At 35.9% G+C, this 20,530-nt stretch overlaps 1 protein-coding gene across 3 annotated transcripts in view; it reads right to left on the reverse strand.

Moving 5' to 3' along the window:
- LOC141330873 (myotubularin-related protein 13-like) overlaps positions 1 to 20,530 on the reverse strand; it is a 202,736-nt gene that overhangs the window by 118,242 nt on the left and 63,964 nt on the right. For all 3 annotated transcript variants that reach the window (XM_073835655.1, XM_073835654.1, XM_073835653.1), the window contains exons 4-6: positions 9,149 to 9,295; positions 5,939 to 6,049; positions 3,637 to 3,742 (exon numbers count right to left, since the gene is read on the reverse strand). In XM_073835655.1, the coding sequence (XP_073691756.1) occupies positions 3,637 to 3,742; positions 5,939 to 6,049; positions 9,149 to 9,295 (364 nt within the window). The remainder of the gene's footprint in view (positions 1 to 3,636; positions 3,743 to 5,938; positions 6,050 to 9,148; positions 9,296 to 20,530) is intronic.

A 20,530-nucleotide genomic window follows, 5' to 3' on the forward strand; every position in this document is an offset into this window, starting at 1 on the left:
ATGTTACAAAAGATTTCTATTTCAGATAAATGCTGTTCTTCTGAACTTTCTATTTATTAAAGAAACCTGAAAAGAATATTAGAATGATTTCTGAAGGATCATGTGACTGGAGTAATGATGCCAAAAATGAATGGAAATCATGGGAATAAATTACATTTCAAAATATATTCAAATAGAAAACAGTTATTTTAAATAGTACACATATTTCAAAATTGTACAGTTTTTGTTGTACTTTGGATCAAATAAAACAGGCTTGGTGAGCAGAAGAGACTTATATAAAAAAAGAAAAATCTAAAAAAAATCTTACTGTCCAAAAACCTTTGACTGGTAGTGTACACTGTCCTACAAAAGTTTGAGATCGTTATGATTATTAAATTGATTAAAAGTGAAAGAAAAGACATTTATAATGTTATACAAATTTCTATTTCAAACAAACATTTTTCTTTTGAACTTTGTATTAATGGAAGAATCCTACAAAAATTGCAAAATACAAAATATTACACAGCTGTTATTTACATTAATAATAAGAAAAGTATATTGACTTCTGAAAGATTATGTGGCACAGAAGACGATGCTGAAAACTCAGCTTTGCCATAAAAAGAAGACGTTAGATATTAAAATATAGTTAAACAGAAAACTGATATTTAAATTTGTAATAATTTTTCATTATTTAATTTTTTTCATACAAGTTTTCTTATTATCTCTCAACTGAAAAAATATTACAACAGTCCTTAATGGCCTTAAAGGTCCAAAAAGGAGCTTAATTTACTTCATATAATTTCTTTTTCCTGTTTGGGGCAATTTTTGAGGTGAAATATGATCAGGTTTAGCGAGATTCACCCTTTAAGATGAGAAGGCGACTGTTGCTCAAATCAAAGCGCTCAGAGAGACGGCCACGTGATCAAATAAGAAACCCACGCTCCTTTAAGGGTCATCAGGTTTAAAAAGAGACTCCGAAGGGATTGTTTAGTAAGAGCATCATTAATCAGAGATCTAGATAAATCCGTAAAAAATGAAGAACCTCAGTGAACTGTAATGAAAACTCCACATTAGCCCACATCTAGGTTGAAGAGTTCAAGTCAAATTCTGGCCAAAATAAATCACGTCCAATCTTAAAAATAGTACACAGTATAATTACAAAAAAACAGATGATAAAAAAGGGTAAAAGTACTTTCTCTTCTTACACAACACAAGGTGAAGAAAATACTGAATCAAATACTCTGATTATATGTGACAGATTTAGAACATGTGCTCTGTTTGTTCAAATTGTAAAGTCTAAACTTACATGCTGACAAAAATCCTTAAGGACATTAATGTTGTGTTAATCAGCCTCAAGACCGATTTGCGACTGGACGGTAGTACGACACAATGCATCTGTTATAAAATGGTGCACATCTGTCCAAATGCTTTGTGTTGGTCCCCAGCTGAACATGGGACAGCATGCACACCATTAGTACATTCCTCTGCAGGTCACTACTTAAGACTGCCATGCAACATCATTCCTTCATAATTTGCAACTTATTTTCATCTTGCTGAATTAACAACTGTGTATATCTTGAAACTTTTTTTTTGTCTGCGTTTCAAAATCCGACACATTTGACTGATCACCCTTTCAAAATCACGTGTGCATTCATAGGTTGTGCAAGATCGTTGAGTGGAAAGAGTTGTTTTGGTGTACTTCTGCATACAGAACGAAAGGTGCAGCCAATGTGACTTAATCAAGCAATGTGTGCACAAGAAAAATTGACATTTTCTTGCAAGAACAGAAAACTAATCTATCAACAGGTTTTCACATTCCTCACTCTTCAAATTGAATACAAATGTTTCCATTAGCAATTATATTATCAGCAATCAATTTGACTGAAAATGTCGAACTGAAAAAGGAACATGAATGTCAGATTTTTTTTTTTTTTTGTATTTGGTGCGTCTCCCTTTTGAATTTATGGCTGCAATTAACTGCGGAGATTTGTGTAATCCTAGTGATCATGTTCTCCAGCATGATTTGAGAATGATCTAAAAAGCAGGTTGTTTTTCAATGGAAGCAAAACATCTGACAGTCTGTACAAAGAGTTCACAATGACACAAAATTGCTTTTTTGATAAGTGACCTAAGCATTTCTTTGAATCGTAAAACTATTTTAAGGTTTAAATTACGATTCTGAACATCATGTTTTTGTAGTGTAGGTTTATGGAAGCCCCATTCCGCAACGCAAGCAAATAAAAAAGATATTTGGGACTTTATACATAGCAGCTGAGGTCAAAAGTTTACATACACCTTGCAGAATCTGGAAAAATAATAATAGTTGAATTTATAAAAAGTTTACATACACTTGATTCTTAATAATGTGTTGTTACCTGAATGATCCACAGCTGTGGGCTGTTGTTTTTTTGGTTTAGTTGTTTTTTTTCCTGAACAGTTAAACTGCCCGCTGTTCTTCAGAAAAATCCTTCAGGTCCCACAAATTTTTTGGTTTTCAGCCTTTTTGTGTATTTGAACCCTTTCCTACAATGACTATGATTCTGAGATCCATCTTTTCACACTGAGGACAACTGAGGGACTCATATGCAACTATTACAGAAGGTCCAAACGCTCATAGATGCTTCAGAAGGAATTTGGAATTTGAAGAGCAGGGTAAATATAACTCATTTTGTCTTCTGGGAACATTTAAGTAACTTCTGTAGCTTCTGAAGGGCAGTAGAAAATAAACAATATGATATTGAGGCAAAAAAAGAAAAATGTACATTTCTTCATTCTGTTCAAAAGTTGCCCCTGGCTCTTAATGCATTTTATTTCCTTCTGGGGCATCAGTGAGCATTTGAGTCCCTCAGTTGTCCTCAGTGTGAAAAGATGGATCTCAAAATCATAAAGTCATTGCTGGAAAGGGTTCAAATACACAACAATGCTGAAAAAACCAAAGAAATTGTGGGAACTAAAGGATTTTTTTAAAGAACAGCAGTGAGTGTAACTGTTCAGGACAAACAAGGGACTTATGAACAACTATCACTAAATACAAAAACACAGCTGTGGATCATTCAGGTAACAACACAGTATTAAGAATCAAGTGTATGTAAACTTTTGAACAGGGTTGTTTTTTATAAATTAAACTATTATTTTCTTTTGTGGACTATATGTAAACATATTTTATGTGAAATATATTATTCAGGTCAGTACTAAATAAAAAAATATCATGCATTTTGTATGATCCCTCTTATTTTGCTAAAATAATTACCATTTTGCAGATTCTGCAAGGTGTATGTAAACTTATGACTTGTACTGCACAGAAAGAAAAGTACATTTAACACACCTTGTGATAATATGCAGAGATTTGCTGTATAGAGCTAATATACAAAATCAGGCAGATTTATAGTTGTATTTGAGTTGAGTTGAAATGTTGAAAAAATTATATTTCTCCTGTTCTCTTCTATTATTCTCATATGACTCCTCTCTACAAAAACATGTTTACAGGAAGGCACATTAAGCAGAACTATAAAGGACAGGAGATGTCTGCATAAATATGGAAAAGATAAAATGCGTCAGAGACTACTTAAGAGCTGACATGGAAGACGTATATTATACAATATTCACTTTATGCAGTATACTACTGACCTACCCTTAAGAGAAGTCAAAGATACCCACCTAACTGCTGGAAGAGGAGTGCTACACTTTTCCCGCTGATTGGCAGAGTGTCATTGAGTGGAGTTTGGATGAGCTGCCGGTCCCCTGCTCCCAATGAAAAGAGCTTCTGAAAACATCAACACAAACATTCAGGTCAGACAAATGACACAAATGACAATAATTATCAAATAACATCTCAGAGCTACACAAAAAGTACAACACAGGCTGAAGTATATTAAAAAATAAACATTTTTAATTATTATTTTGATCATTTATTTTCAGGACTAATTCTCACTATTAACTAGTTGCTTAATAGCATGCATATTACTAGCATATTGGCTGTTTTTTAGTATTTATAAAGCACAAATTAATGCCTTATTCTGCATGACCATATTTTAGTTCTCTTAATCCCTATACCCAAACCTAAAAACTACCCTAATAACGAATAATAAACAGCAAATTAGGAGTTTACTAAGGCAAAAGTTGTAGTTAATAGTTACTTAAAAGTGAAAACTGGTTCCCCAACTAAAGTGTGACCATTTTGCAAATGTTACTCAACAACGGCAAGTTGCTGAACACTAAATAAAGTTAGATTGGGAAATATAGGCACTCAAATTAACAACCCGTCCTTGCAGCTCAGTTTCCAAAATTGGGTGAACTGGGAAGTTAAAGTTTCTATACACTATATATACACTGCTGTTTAAAATTTTGTCTCTTATGCTCATTAAAAAGTTCAATTTGTTCGATCAAAAATACAGAAAAAAATATACTATTGTATAATATTATTGCAATTTAAAATGAATATATTTTAAAATATAATTTATTTCTGTGACGCAAAGCTTAATTCAGTGTCACATGATTCTTCAGAAATCATTCTAATATGCCAATTTACTATCAGTGCTGGAAACAGCTGTGCTGCTTTAATGTTTTTTGGAACCTATGATACTTTTTTTCAGGATTCATTGATGAATAAAAAGTTAAAAAGAACAGCATTTTTATAAAAATAGAACCTTTTCAAAAAATCTTTTCTAAAAGACCTTACTATCACTTTTTTTTAACAATTTAACACATCCTTGCTTGAGAAAAGTATTTATTTCTTTCAAACAAAACCTCAACTTTGAGTGGTAGTGTATATTGTTCTAAAAAAAATTCTATTTTAAAAAACTGCTGTTTTTTAAATGTTTTATTTATCAAAAAAATCCTGAAAAAGGCTCTAAAAGACTGGAGTAATGCTGCTGAAAATTCAGCTTTGCATTACTGGATAAGTCTTATTTTAATGTATATTAAAATAGAAAACCATTATTTTAAATTGCAATAACATTTCACAATATTGCTGTTTTTTCTTGTTTTCAGCCTTGATGAGCAGAAAAGACTTCCTTAAAAAAACATAAAAAAATCATACTGATCCCAAACTTTTGAACATATTTGTATTTTATATCACATGCTTTCAGGATTTACAGTATATACATACACCCTCTGGAAGCAATAGAGCAGTGGACAGCTCTCTAGATTTTAGCAGGTTTACTTTTTTTTTTAAATCTTGGCTCTTGCATTGTAATAAACAGCGGACGTGCATTAAACAGAGCCAATAAGATGCACATGGACTGTTTCATGAACAGATGCGGGCTGGAGTCTCATGACACATTCCAAGCGGATGGAGTTAGACTCGCACTGAAAGATGAATATATACCTCTCCTGAGGTCTGTTTATATCTTACACCCTGTTTGATCACTATGATTCCACAATCCAGCTGGGAAAAATAATGGTTTCTGAAGGAATTTTTAAATGTATAAGTGAATTACATCAAAAACAACATGATTTCAACACGAGAGCCTGCAAAACTCTGCGGTCTGCGTATATATATTTCCCTTGAAACCAATTTCTAGATTGTTTAACAATATCTATTTGGTGATTTATTTATTTAGCTTGATTTATATGAGCGCAGTGTACAATAAAGATTCGATTTACAAAGAGAAAACATACATTTAAGGGACAAATCTGCTGTATTCGGAGAATAAGACACCGAAAAGAAAAATGAGACACATAACAATGAAGAACTGCGGTCCTCAAAGCAGAACATGAGAGCTACATTTAGTAATATTTTAGCTCTAAACAAAACAACAGGCTTCTCTCACTGACCCCTGAAGCCCTTTGCACCTCTCGGGAGCCTCCAGTGAAAACAATATGAGACATGAGACACCCCGCTTTCCTCAAGGTACACAGGTACACAAATGAACCGTGGCTAACCCTCTGCGTGCTCGAGTATCCACTGGGGTCAGGGTTCGAGACAGATGAGGAATTCTTTGGTTAAGTAATGTCTGACCTGGGAACCTCCTGCCACTGGGACCAAGCATGTGAAGAGGTTTGCCACCAGCCCTTCCAGAGGGAAGCTCAGACTGTCGATGTACACGGTGTAGATCAGTCCCAAGCAGCCCTAGGAGAAAAAAGAAAACATTCAGCTAGTCCATGACTCACAAACACATGTAAAAACACTTCTGGACATGAAAGCTAAGACAATGTGATGCAAAAGTTGCTGCCATAATACTGGTGTTGACCTAACTTTTTTCTATTGCTACAGTTGCAAAGTTGTTTTTGTTCCTACAGTTTCTAGGTGATTTTTTTTTCTTTAGTTATTTCTAAGGTGTTGCTAACATTATGAATGGTTGCTAGGGTATTGCTATAGTGTTTTAGGTTACTTTTTAAAGATGTTCTTAGTGGTTTTTAGAGTGTTGCTAGTGTTCCATGGAGATTGAATAGAGACTTGTGAATAGAGTTCTGGGTGATTTTAAGATTTTCTAAATGGTTTCTAGGGTTTTGCTAGTGTTATTAGTGGTTACTAAGGTTTTGCTAGTGTTATTAGTGGTTACTAGGGTGCTGCTAGTGTCATGAATGCTTACTATGGTGTTGCTATAGCGCTCTGTGTGATTTTAAGATTTTCTGAGTGGTTTCTAGGGTGTTGCTAGTGTCATGAGTGGTTACTAGGGTGTTGCTATAGCCTTCTGGGTGGTTGCTATGGTGTTGCTATAGCGTTCTGGGTGATTTTAAGATTTTCTAAATGGTTTCTAGGGTTTTGCTAGTGTTATTAGTGGTTACTAGGGTGCTGCTAGTGTCATGAATGCTTACTATGATGTTGCTATAGCGCTCTGTGTGATTTTAAGATTTTCTGAGTGGTTTCTAGGGTGTTGCTAGTGTCATGAGTGGTTACTAGGGTGTTGCTATAGCCTTCTGGGTGGTTGCTATGGTGTTGCTATAGCGCTCTGTGTGATTTTAAGATTTTCTGAGTGGTTTCTAGGGTGTTGCTAGTGTCATGAGTGGTCACTAGGGTGTTGCTATAGCCTTCTGGGTGGTTGCTATGGTGTTGCTATAGCGTTCTGGGTGATTTTAAGATTTCCTGAGTGGTTTCTATGGTGTTGCTAGTGTCATGAGTGGTTACTAGGGTGTTGCTATAGCCTTCTGGGTGGTTGCTATGGTGTTGCTATAGTGTTCTGGGTGATTTTAAGATTTTCTAAATGGTTTCTAGGGTTTTGCTAGTGTTATTAGTGGTTACTAGGGTGCTGCTAGTGTCATGAATGCTTACTATGGTGTTGCTATAGCGCTCTGTGTGATTTTAAGATTTTCTGAGTGGTTTCTAGCGTGTTGCTAGTGTCATGAGTGGTTACTAGGGTGCTGCTATAGCCTTCTGGATGGTTGCTATGGTGTTGCTATAGTGTTCTGGGTGATTTTAAGATTTTCTAAATGGTTTCTAGGGTTTTGCTAGTGTTATTAGTGGTTACTAGGGTGCTGCTAGTGTCATGAATGCTTACTATGGTGTTGCTATAGCGCTCTGTGTGATTTTAAGATTTCCTGAGTGGTTTCTAGGGTGTTGCTAGTGTCATGAGTGGTTACTAGGGTGTTGCTATAGCCTTCTGTGTGGTTGCTATGGTGTTGCTATAGTGTTCTGGGTGATTTTAAGATTTTCTAAATGGTTTCTAGGGTTTTGCTAGTGTTATTAGTGGTTACTAGGGTGCTGCTAGTGTCATGAATGCTTACTATGGTGTTGCTATAGCGCTCTGTGTGATTTTAAGATTTTCTGAGTGGTTTCTAGGGTGTTGCTAGTGTCATGAGTGGTTACTAGGGTGTTGCTATAGCCTTCTGGATGGTTGCTATGGTGTTGCTATAGCGTTCTGGGTGATTTTAAGATTTTCTGAGTGGTTTCTAGGGTGTTGCCAGTGTAATGAGTGATTACTAGGGTGTTGCTGTAGTGTTCTGGGTGATTTTGAGATTTTCTGAGTGGTTTCTAGGGTGTTGCTAGTGTCATGAGAGGTTACTAGGGTGTTGCTATGGTGTTGCTATAGTGTTCATGGTGATTTTTAAGGTTTTCTAGGTTGTTTCTAAGGTGTAGCTAGTAAAATGCATGTTTGTTTAGGTGTCGCTATAATGCTCAAGATGATTTTTAAGATTTTCTTAGTGGTTTCTAGGATATTGCTAGTGTTTTGACGGTTTGTATGGTGTTGCTATAGTGTTCTATGTAACTAGGTTTGTCACTACTGTCATTAGTCTTATCAGTGGTTTCTAGGGTGTTGCTACTGTTATACAGTAGGTGGTTGCTAAGGGTATTCTAAGTGGTTGATTACAGACTGAAGTCACAAGAGTCTGTATGATATTCTGGTCTCTCCTGCAATAAAAGTCTAGAGATTTTTATTTATTTAATGCTTAAGTGAAAATCATAGGCCTGATCAATTCTCAACAATTTGTGCACAAGATGCACAATTTGAGGCATCAATCATGTTAATAGAACTAATGATTCAAATCCCTAACCTCAAGTAAGATTGACAGTAATAATGATGCCTTCCTTAGCAAACATCACTTAACAATGATATTTGCTTTACAAACATTCTCTAGAACATAAATCTGGAGAATTATTTGTATACCCTCTTAAATGGGTACATTGAGAAACTAAGGGATATAGTGTGTGACCATAAACATTTGGTCCTTTACCAAGTAATACAACTCAGATAAGTTATTCCCAGGCACAACTCATGCCAAATATATGAATGTAGTCCAAATGTACAAAAAAAGAAGAAGAAAAAAGAGAGACAGGCAGTCTGCATAAAACTTTGAATGAGTGGATTTCATGCTATTGAGCTCCTGTGATATTCCTCTCAGTCCCTGTAATCCCTGTTTTTATTCCATCAGCAGACATAAATCTTTGACTTTAATGATTTAAGGGCTGACACTAAATTTCATTCTCAACCCAGTGATGGTTTTAATTATCTTAAATCCAACTAAAGCTCCAGAATGAAAATTCCTAGTTGTGAACGGGTGATTCACATCGAAAATGCAAGTAAATATGGATTTTGCCTAATAACTAAAGTTACTGGTCATTTAGGAAATGGATGATATTGTATGGTATGCTAAAGAACAGCTCAGCCACTACTTCTGTATTTACAGTCTTTAAATCAATGAAAATCATTAGTTTAGATATGAAGCTTAGCTTTTTTAAAACTAAACATTTTTGGGGGAAAATGAGATGCACAGACATATTTTTGATTACCCTAAATATTTCAGGGTAATCCAGCCTGGAGACAAGAATCAAACTTTTGGGTGCAAAGATTTGAGCTGGCTGGATCAAACCATCCTCCTCCTCTTCCTCATCCACATCTTCAGCCACATCCCCATCTGCCTCTAGCGTCTTTGAGCCCTGAAACAGAAAACAATCAAAAATAATCAAAAAAGTCTGGAATAAATAAAATTCCATGTGGCTGAGGTACTCCTCGAGTTAGTGGACAAGTAGAGCGCAATCATATGAGATAAAGCCTGGAAGAACAAACATCTGGGTCAGATTCAGCCATAACGTCTTTGAATTACATTACACGGGTTACATTATTGAACAGTCTCTAATCACCTTGTTTATTATTAGCCTTTATAACAAACTCCTAACAACAGTGATGAGGGGTGGGCTTCTGAAACTAGGAATCCAGTGAGCCAATGAGTCATGCCATTCCTCAGTATGCGTTCTTGTCTGTACTTGTGTTCTTGTGGCTTTGTGAAAGGCCATCATCAGTCTTTGCTCAAAGTACTGTTCCAGTTCAAAGTTCACATCTAGCCAAGTGGCCTGACATTTGACAGTTGATAGTTGTGTAAATATTGTCATACTTTTTGGTTGATTGTAATCCATTACGTACCTTTCTATCAAAGTTATCTGACATTATCAAGCCGAGTTTGTTCTGACAAAATGCAGCTTCAAAGGGCTCTAAACGATCACAGCCGAGGAAAGAAGGGTCTTATCTAGCAAAATGATCGGTTATTTTCTTAAAAAAAAAAAAAAGATAATTTATATAATTGTTAACCTCAAATGCTCGTCTTCATGTTCATGACAGTTAGGGTATGTCAAAAAACTCCCATCTCATTTTCTCCTCCAACTTCAAAATCGTCCTACATTGCTGTTTTACCTTTTTTTGTAAAGGGTTTTTGAGCTTATTTGCACGTTCCCTTTGTAAACACTGGGTCGGTACTTCTGCGGCGATGTAGGTTGATTTTGAAGTTGGAGGAGAAAATGAGATGGGAGTTTTTCGACATACCCTAACTGTCATGAACTGGAATACACAGAGTTCACGCAGAGCTGGGCAAGACAATTGTTTGAGATTAAAAAGTGTATAAATTGTAAATGTTTTTAGAAAATAACCGATCGTTTTGCTAGATAAGACCCTTCTTCCTCGGCTGGGATCATTTAAACTGCATTTTGGAAGTTCAAACACAGGGGCACCATAGAAGTCCATTATATAGAGAGAAATCCTGAAATGTTTTCCTCAAAAAACATAATTTCTTTACGACTGAAGAAAGAAAGACATGAACATCTTGGATGGCAGCTGTGTTTGATATAAATAATATACAGTCAAAACTAAAATTATTTAGACACCAAATACAATTTTTTAGTAATTTTTTTTAACTAGTGGGTGCAGGATACTATAGCTCATTTATGCAAGTAAGGATAGCAAAATAAAATAAAGTGTGACATATTATAGCCAAAATTTCTTCATACAGTGGACTACCAGTAAAATTGATAAAAATGTAGAAACCAATTATTCAAATAAGTCAGACACTTTAACCTGACCATGTTTTGTTCAAAAGTTATCTGACTTTATCAAGATGAATTTGTTCTGACACAGTTTAACTCTTGAGTTCTTGTCATATTTTATTATCATTTTCTAAACTACAGCGAATAAACAATGATAATGTTAGAAATTTTGAAGGTGTCTGAATAAATTTGGGTTTGACTGTAATTCATTTGTGATTATCAAGATGAATTTATTCTGACACAGTTTAACTCTTGAGTTCTTGTCATATTTCATTATCATTTTCTAAAGTATAGTGAATAAACTGTGATAATGTTAGAAATTTTGAAGGTGTCTGAATATATTTTGGTTTACATAATTCATTTGTGATTTTCAAGATGAATGTATTCTGACACAGTTTAACTCTTGAGTTCTTGTCATATTGTATTACCATTTTCTAAACTATAGCAAATAAACTGTGAAAATGTGAGAAATTTAGCAGGTGTCTGAATAAATTTCAGTTTGACTAAATCATTTGTGATTTTCAAGATGAATGTATTCTGACACAGTTTAACTCTTGAGTTCTTGTCATAATTTATTACCAATTTCCAAACTATAGCAAATAAACCGTGATAATGTATGAAATTTTGAAGGTGTCTGAATAAATTTTGGTTTGACTGTACATAAATCGAGGATAACCAAAGTAGCCAAGGTCAGCTGAGTGACGTTTCAAGTATGTTGCTGTTCCATTTGGAGAATTACCAGACATGCAAACGTCCAAAACGTCCAAACTTCACATACTTGGCATTGACAAATGCTTTCAGTGACATATTCATAGAGATAATGGCTTGATTCACTTCTGAATGAATCAGCATTTTAATTTGAACAAATCGGTTGAATGAATGACTGAATGATTCATTTAATAAAACCAAGCAACATTAGCATACTCTAAAATACTTCACTCACAGAGCATCATTTCAAGTAAATTAAGATTTGTGACCAAGGGTAGTGCTGTCCGAACAGGACAAGTTGTTTACTGCCTGACGGTGGAAAAAGAACAGCAAACGAACGCTGAAAATCCTCTGTGTCCTCAGCGGAGATGGACAGAGTGCCTGATGGGGGATTGCAGAGCTCTGTTTCTTAATTCTTTGTTATTCAGCACTGATAAATATCTAAGTTGAGAGAGCACTGGAAAATAACACATAAAGATCACACGATTGCATGTTCTCAGAATCACTGATAAAGCCGAGCTTATGTAGACAAGCTTAGTCTGTATAAAGTGACTGTCGCTCGGTATTCAGGCTCGATCCGGTTTCCTCAAAGAAACTAAAAACAGCATGCACTTCAATACATCAGATGTGATAATGGTCATGAGGTCAGCCGAACAGCGCTGCCTTTTTTCAACAAGCAAGAGAAAACGATAACAGGAGCAAATTAAGTTAAGGGGGTACTGCATACCTATCAGACGAAACCGTGACAGCGCGCTGACAAAGTTAGTGTCGCAAAGGACGGAGAAAGTTAAGATAGGCTCGCATGATGAATAAGGGAGTGATCCGTTCTGGCTGTTATGAAACCAGAAAGGGGACCTGGAGTAAAACAGAGGTAATGGTCTATTTATAGATTTTGCTTTTGGAAATTGGCTGGGTGATTCGTGCAGGGGTCTTGTCCCTAGGGCTGTGATGCTATTCGAACTAGTTTAGGCTCACGTTACGAGTCCTGCTTTAGTGTATGAGTTAAATGCGTGTAAATTGTCTCCATGTGAGAATTTGGAAAAATTCAATTTCCTAAATAATCACGTCCAAAGATGCAATCAGCGAAATAACAAATCACAGTAATTACACCGTGTACAACTCAAACTGAGTTTATGGGACAACGGGAGGATGAAGTCAATGATAAACTATAAATTAAGGCAAAAATGAAGTAGGTCACAGTCTACATATCAAAAATAAATAAATTTAAGGGTTCTTAGAACTTGTATTCATGTGGTTTTCATTTGGTTTAAAAAACCTTTTTCAACAAGATTACATAAAATGACAAAATATCATGTGGTGTAACCACGAAGTGAAAAGAATTATTAGATTTAGGGAGTCACATCATAATATTTTATAATCTAAACCGGCTATGCAGTCATAAAAAGGTCAGCTTACCTGATATTTTAAAAGAGCTACTGCTCCAGACATGCTCCCTGCATGTTGATTGTACTAATAATAACATAACAATACATAAAATCACAATAATGCACAAGTAGGCATGTAACAGTATTATAAATATTGTGGTTAAATGGTACCCTGGAAATCCAGAGATCTCGCGAGAGCACAATTTGAATTGTCTCTGCAAGACACTCTGGCCTCGAGCAATGATGCATGTTACTGCAATACGTAAGCAGTTCTGGGAACCAATCAAATCGGTGTATCTGATGTAGGCGGGCCAGAGGCGAGCTAAGCTGATGACGACAGCGCTGCGACGTACGGAATCATTTAGTAAACATTGAAAGAGACTGTATAGAATCCTTTTCTTATGAAAATGTATTGTGAAATATCCCCTGTGTTGCTACTTTTTGTTTGTTTTTTGTGTTTTTGTTTTGTTTGTTTATTCCTTTGATGCTATTTGGAATGTATTTGATAATATTTGAAAACATTGTGATCCTCTTTGGATGTATGTTGTGTTAATGTTCTTGTTATACAGTTAATAAAAAAAAAAAAAAGTAAACATTGAAAGAGATCTATTCTACAGATGAAAATCAGTTGTTTGAAACGGCTTTGGCCGCTACAAAAGAGGAACAGAAAGCCGCGCTCGAATCGTTCCTTTGCAAGAAGGACGTTTTTGCTGTTTTGCCGACTGGATACGCCAAGAGTTTAATCTATCAGTTAGCTCCGCTGGTGGTTAAGCACGAAGAGGAACAGATCGGAAGCGGGCAATGCCAGATAGCATTCAGCAGTCTCGAGTCCTGGCTGTCAAAGAAGTGGTGATAAATGTTATCGAACAAGGTCTACCGGGACAACCTGATCGGGATTGTGTTGGATGAGGTCCATCTCATTTACAAATGGTAAGAGTCACTTGGTAAACTTACTGTAACGAAAAACGGAACTATTCAATAGTAATACAGTAGCCTAACTTGAACAGGACAATATGTCTCGCTGCTGAATGAAACGCTAGCGTCTATCCACATATTAGTTGATAGTTAATGAATAGTTTGATCGGACCTAATTGTTATAATGAGATTGATTCGGCTATCGTAATAATAGTTATTAATCTTGTCACATTGTTTATGTTATAACATTGAAATCCACTCTTATATGTTCACCGTCGCTCTGGATACGTCACATCATGTATTGTTGTGATTGGTCTGGAGTTATCCAATTGCGTGCAGTGAGAATTTCAAATGCATGCTTGGTGCCGCCCCTCGAGTTAGGTCCTTTTCATTGCTTGAGGCCAGACCCATAATCTTAATAGATTAGGGTCTGGATTTTTCCAGGCTAGTTAAATGGTGATATTAAACGATAGGTCTTCCATGCAAAAAGTGTAGTTTTTAAAATGTATTTAAACTTCTTATTCTAACATAAAATGTCTTTAAAGTTGTGTTTTGGGCTATTATGCTTTGGCAAAGTATCTGTCAAACGAATTAAAACCAAAAGCACAATATGGCTTAATTGACTTTAGCAATCTTTGTTGCATTATGTGCCAATGGTGACCATTTAAAAATGGGGAAACAGCACTTTTCAAGTTTTCTTCAAAATTTGCATGCCTGTAACTTAAGAAGTATTAAAGATATCTTAATGCCCTTTTAGATATTGGGTCTCAACAAACTTTCCCTTTGCCATCTTTATTTTTAATGCCCTATGGGATTCGGTTCTAGAGATACTGGAACTTTAATATGGCTCCAGAAGTAAATAGTTAAAATATACACTAGACACTATCTTTTATCAGAATAAATATTAGCAAAAATGTAAAATTTAAGTGGTGGAAGTTTTTGAAATTTGGTTGATTTGACATGGAATGACCCTATTATAATTTCCCTTTAAAGGTTGTATAAGCGATTTCAAGCCTGAAACATAAAGTGTCACATTCAGCTGAGCTTTCTTCTCGCTGCCTGCCCCATAAATTGGCTGTAAAAAAAAACGCGTCTCTGTGGTCAGCCTAGGATCCGAGATATGCCACACAAAAAAACAATCGGTGCTACCAACCATTCCACAGAAAAACAAACAGTGTTCCAACCAATCACTGTCAGGGGGTTGGTGTTGTGGACTTTCGCTCTGCCTCCCTCACATCCCTGCACCAGTACGAAAGTCCACAACACCAACCCCATGACGGTGATTGGTTGGAACACTGTTTTTCTGTGGAATGGTTGGTAGCACTGATTGTTTTGTTTTTTTGGCATATCTCGGACCCTAAGCTGACCACAGAGACGGAGCCAAGAATCGCTGATACAACTTTTAAAACTTTCATTTTCATTTATTTTTCAGTGCAATTTTTAACAATATATGGCTATTACTGTCATAGGAATAATTTAACTTTAAAATGTATAAAATGTAATTTTTTTTCCCCAAGTTTTTTTTTTAAATATCGCAATAAATATCGTATTGTGGACTTTATACCAATATATTATCATATTGTGAGATTTTGATATCATTACATCACTATCCACAAGTAATCCACACAGCTCCAGTCCATCAGTCAATGTCTTCTGAAGTGAAAATCTGTGTTTGCAAAAAATAAAAACAAATACAAAGACTTTTTAATTTTAAACCATCACCATTATAATCCATAATAACACTTCCTCCAGTGAAAAAGTCCATCCCCTGTTGTGCTCTCACATCAAAATCCAACATATTTGTTTAGAACTGCTTTGGAATGTTTTTGTTTGTAAATTTTTCTTCATCTGTGCATATTTTTCTCCTGATTCAGATGAAAACAATTCTAAACAAATATGTGGGTGGACTTTGATGTAAGAGGACAACAGGGGAGTTTTTCACTGGAGGAAGCGTTATTATGGCATCATTTTGATTTGTTTCATTCAAACATGCAGCTTTTCTCTTTACAAGATGTTAACTGATGGACTGGAGTCGTGTGGATTACTGTGACATTTTTATCAGCTGTTTGGACTCTCATTCTGACATCACATATTCAATGCAGAGGATCGTTGGTGAGCAAGTAAAGTATTGCAAAATTTCTCCAAATGTGTTCTGAAGAAGAAACAAACTGCAAGTTTTAATTTTTGGGTTATCCATGACAACAAAGAGTCTTCATTATCATACAGTGATAAGAAGAAGTTTTGCCCGAGTCACGTCCCACTGCTCACAATCTGCTTCTAATTGTCTCGTTCGAGTCTGCGTCAGCCCTGCAAGCTCATAACGATGCCCACCTCTGTAACCCCCTGCGCTGGAGCCCATTTGATTTGCTCAGACAGTGAAAACATGCCACAAGATCCACCGCATCTTATCAGTGGGAGCACGGGATTAAAATACCCCCACAGATGGGAAACACATTTCAAGCTTATTGGGAGGATTTGGTTCAATTATGAAGAAAAATACATTCCAGTGCTGCCTCTTCCAATCTGATAAAAGAAAAAAATATCTTAGTGTGTCACCATTTTTACATTAAGTGGGTTAATAGTGTAGCTTTAGGCGAGTCCACAACACCTGAAATGCTGGGTCCCTGTAGATGTGTTAAAAACAATGAACGTATAAAAAAACAAGCCCATTAAATAGTGTGAAATGGAATGGAGAGAATTTTGTACTTTCAATGACTTTACTCCAAGACTAGCACAGACAGTTCAGGATGCTTATGCAAATGCTAACGTTCTTCCTTTTTGGGTAACATTCCCATTGACATCAATGGATTTGTAGTGTTCTAGGGTGCTATTTGAGGGAACAGCCATTTTAAGTGGTGTTCGAAACCATAGCGGATGTTCTCGAGTGCACTCATTCAATCCCACAATGCACCGCAAAATCGAGTGTACAATCGATGTACTCTTAACAGCTAGAGATAACCCATAATGCACTGTGAGAGTCTCACTGCGCGCCAATTGAATTCCCGTGTCTTGCCAGAAGATGGCGCCCGCAACTGAATCATCCATCCGTTCATTTTACAGCCCGCTCGTCCAAGGTGAAATACAGCGTACAACACAGGTACAAATTTGTTGTAAATTGATTATTCAGTTTGTTTAACTATGGTTTATACGTAATTTCTGTGACATAGTTCAAGATAAATCCTTTAATCTTACTACTCGAACTGTCCGTTTTAAATGAGTGTTAAACAGCAAGCAAACTATGCAAAAGCGCCAGTCCTTTCGGTGCTTTTAGTGTCCGAATTCACTCACTCGTTTTCATTCACTCCTTTAAGTGGACTGTATGAGTGGACTAATGTAGGGAATAGTGAATGAGAGTATAGGGGGGTGATTTCGGATACAGCCATTGTTAAGGAAAGAGTGAAGATGATTGTTGGTTCTTGTCACATGACCTGTGGAGTACTTGCAACATTCTCAAAAGTCCTGGAAAAAAACAAGTGCGTTGGAGTGCTTGAGATTATCGCGGTTATGTCACTTCTATTATGAGCGTGCTTGTCAAGTGTGTACATTTGAAATAACACACTTGAGCACACAAAAGATGCAACATGTGAATGGCCCCTAAAACTCACTGGCCCCTATCACTATATATCATGTTTCCATATGTCCACATATATCAATTGTATTTTCTCAGGGTACCTTGTGTCACTATTTTAAGATATTTGATGCATTTTTTGACATTTTTTTAAATATTTTTTTTAACATTCTAGTAGACATTATAGTCTACGAAAAAAGCACAATTTAACTTTATTAATAAAGTTAGTAAAATAATAATCTTTGGCCATTTTTAAGACCCCCTTCTTGAATCAGGCATGTGTTTTGAATGTACAAATAAATGCAGCCTTGCTGAGCAAAGGAGAATGGCATAATAAATGCATTAATAGAGCGGTTGTAATGATTGTTATCATTATTTTTGGGTTACTTTATTTTATTTTACAAAACAACAGTAAAATTTCAATGCTAACATTTATGAATGTTGACTTTTATTTTGGCGGAAATCCGCAAGAAGACCTCAGTACTACTTTTTGCTGACAGCAGTAGATTTATGAATGATTCTCATCATGCAGTTTTCCTTCACGCTTTGGCTAACAAGCTCGTTCAGCACTGTCAGAATAAATACAATTTGTGTTTGTCAGTGTTGTTTTCGTCAACGATGACGATGCCGAAATCATTTCGTTGACGCCACTTTTTTCCATGACGATAACGAGACGATGACGAGATAAAAATGGCTCGTTGATGACTAAAACATGACGAGACGTGTGTGAGTTTTCATTGACGAGACGAGAATAGACGAAAATGTTAGTGGGTGGTCCGTCAGACGTTTAAAATGCATGACATTTCTGCTTATTGTGCATGCCAATTAAAACCGAAAAATTATCTCCCGCTATGGCAAGCCGTTTTAGCATTAAATACTCTTTGCCAAACTAGTATGGCAAGCCGTTTTAGCATTCTATCCTTGTTTGGTTGCGCTCAACACGTCACATTGTTGTCACTCAGACAGAGACGATTAACCATGATGGCGGCAGTTTGCACACAGGGTGGTCGCAAACGGTGAGAGGACCTATGGGTGTATTTCAAATATATGTCTTTTATGACTAAAACCATTCCTTCATTATTGTAATTATTGGTGAAAATAGTCGATCCGGAAGCTCACATTGTGTTGAACTATAGATCTGCTATTTTCACAACTTATAAGTGACACTACCCAACAGCAAAATACTTACTGACCTACATTAATTTGTTAAAAGACTTTTTCCCCTTTTTTTGACTAAAACTAGACTAAAACCTTTTTGACTTTTCGTCGACTAAAATGAAGTGACTAAAATTTGACTAAAACTAATAAGCATTTTAGTCCAAAAGACTAAGACTAAATCTAAGATGGTTGTCAAAAACAACACTGGTGTGTGTATTAGACAACATAACGCTCTGTAGTTTATTTACTACTGGTTTAAGGCCATTTTGTGATTTCAGTCATCATACAGTAATCAGCAACAACCACTACTTTCTCCTCTCATGGAAGACATGCGATGCAATACTAAACAGTCTTGTGCTGTCGGTGCTTGTAATGATTTTTGCGTCTTTCTCTGACAGTTTTAAATGCTTCCACACTGCCGACATGTTTGCTTATTCGGCCAAACACAGAAAGAGCTTTCTTTCTATTTTCGGCCAAATAATTTCGGTTGCCGAACATTCGGTGCATCCCTAAGAAATAGTATAGAATTTGGTTGGGTCTAAAGACTGTCTAGCATCTAGTCACCCCTAAATAAACAGATTTAAGAAAAAATTCATCTGGATAGACATAATGAGATAATAGGCTATCAAGGTCATTACATGAACGAAGCCTCTCTGCATTACAAATGTGAGGATAAGCGTATCAAAGAAAAACAGTGAGGATGAGACAAAAGCAGACAAATTGAAAAGACCTTTTTGGAGACTTTAAGACATTGAGCCTGTGATTAAGAATAATGCTTCAGCCTTAATGTGCCTGATGACACTGTGAAGTACTCTTCATGTGTGGCCTTTTCTCTTAATCTCCCACGAGGCTCAGTAGTAAAGGACGTAATCTAAATAAAGAAGATTAACAGTCTCACTGTAAAAGTGAGAGACCGATAGTAACAGCGAGACAGTGGACACACAGTCGACTCCATAGAGGAGGACAGCACCAGCCGACAGCTGGGGGTCATCAAAGACGTGACGTGCTTAAGTTCCTGCCAAACAGTTTTGTAACCTTCTGGAACCACCAGCCACTAAAGGCAAAAATTCCTGCTTTTGTTGACCATTTAATTACACATTCTTTATACTGTCATGAGTTGGTTTATTTGTACTCAGCCAGTAAAGAAACAGGAAGTTGACAGTAAGTCTGCATGCTGGCATCCATGTAGATGCTTGTGGTAAATGGGTTGATTCACAGTGAATCTGCAGAATTAACCTTCTAGGCACATCACCATAAGTGGCCTGCTTAACAAATTAATGTGACTCACAGCATTGAAATGCTTCGTTTGGGTCATCATGAGCACCACATCCTGAATACTGAATTAAGTTAATGACACGAAATGCAACATTGCCGGTACTAGGATGCCGCTGTTGTTAGATGTGGAATGTCGGGATGTGATGCACTACTTCTCCGCACGATTATATCAAAATTTCCACAGGTAAAAAAAAGTACATTCCAGGGCCTCAGTTTTAGGGCCCTATGAAAATTCCCCAAATTCCATTTTCCTTCTTTTTTCCCAGTTTTAATTTTTCTGGATTCCGTTTTTGTACTCTGTTTTAATGGCTAAATCAAATAGATCATCTTCAAAAATCATGTATAATTAAATAAACTCATGAAACAAACAATTTAACAGCGTGTATTAAAAGTGTACATATTTCAAAGTCCTATGAAGTAGTTTTATTTTATTTTTTTTCCACAAATTGTTTTATTTCTACCAAATTCTGTGTTTTTTTAATTAATTTTCTGCATTTCATTTTAATGGCTTCATTAAATTTTAATCATCAAAAGCATGTCTGATCAACTGATTTCATTAAAAATATATATTTATTTATTTATTTATTTAGATTCTCTCACAGAAATACTTCTGTGCTGTTTATTCATAGTTTTCTGGTAAATAAATTCTGGTTTTAATAATTGTATTAGAAGTACAATTACATTGCATTCATTTTAGTACATGGGTCAAATACGTTAAGATGTCCACATCAAAAGAAATTTACAAAAGTGATTTTATGTCCATAGAAAGCACATTAAATGTAAGTAAAGTGTCTACTAATAAGGTTTTTAGAGAATAAAATGCCATAATTTGGTTGAAAAACTGTTACA

This window comes from Garra rufa, chromosome 3 (genome assembly GCF_049309525.1).
Source record: "Garra rufa chromosome 3, GarRuf1.0, whole genome shotgun sequence".
Taxonomy (NCBI): Eukaryota; Metazoa; Chordata; class Actinopteri; order Cypriniformes; family Cyprinidae; genus Garra; species Garra rufa.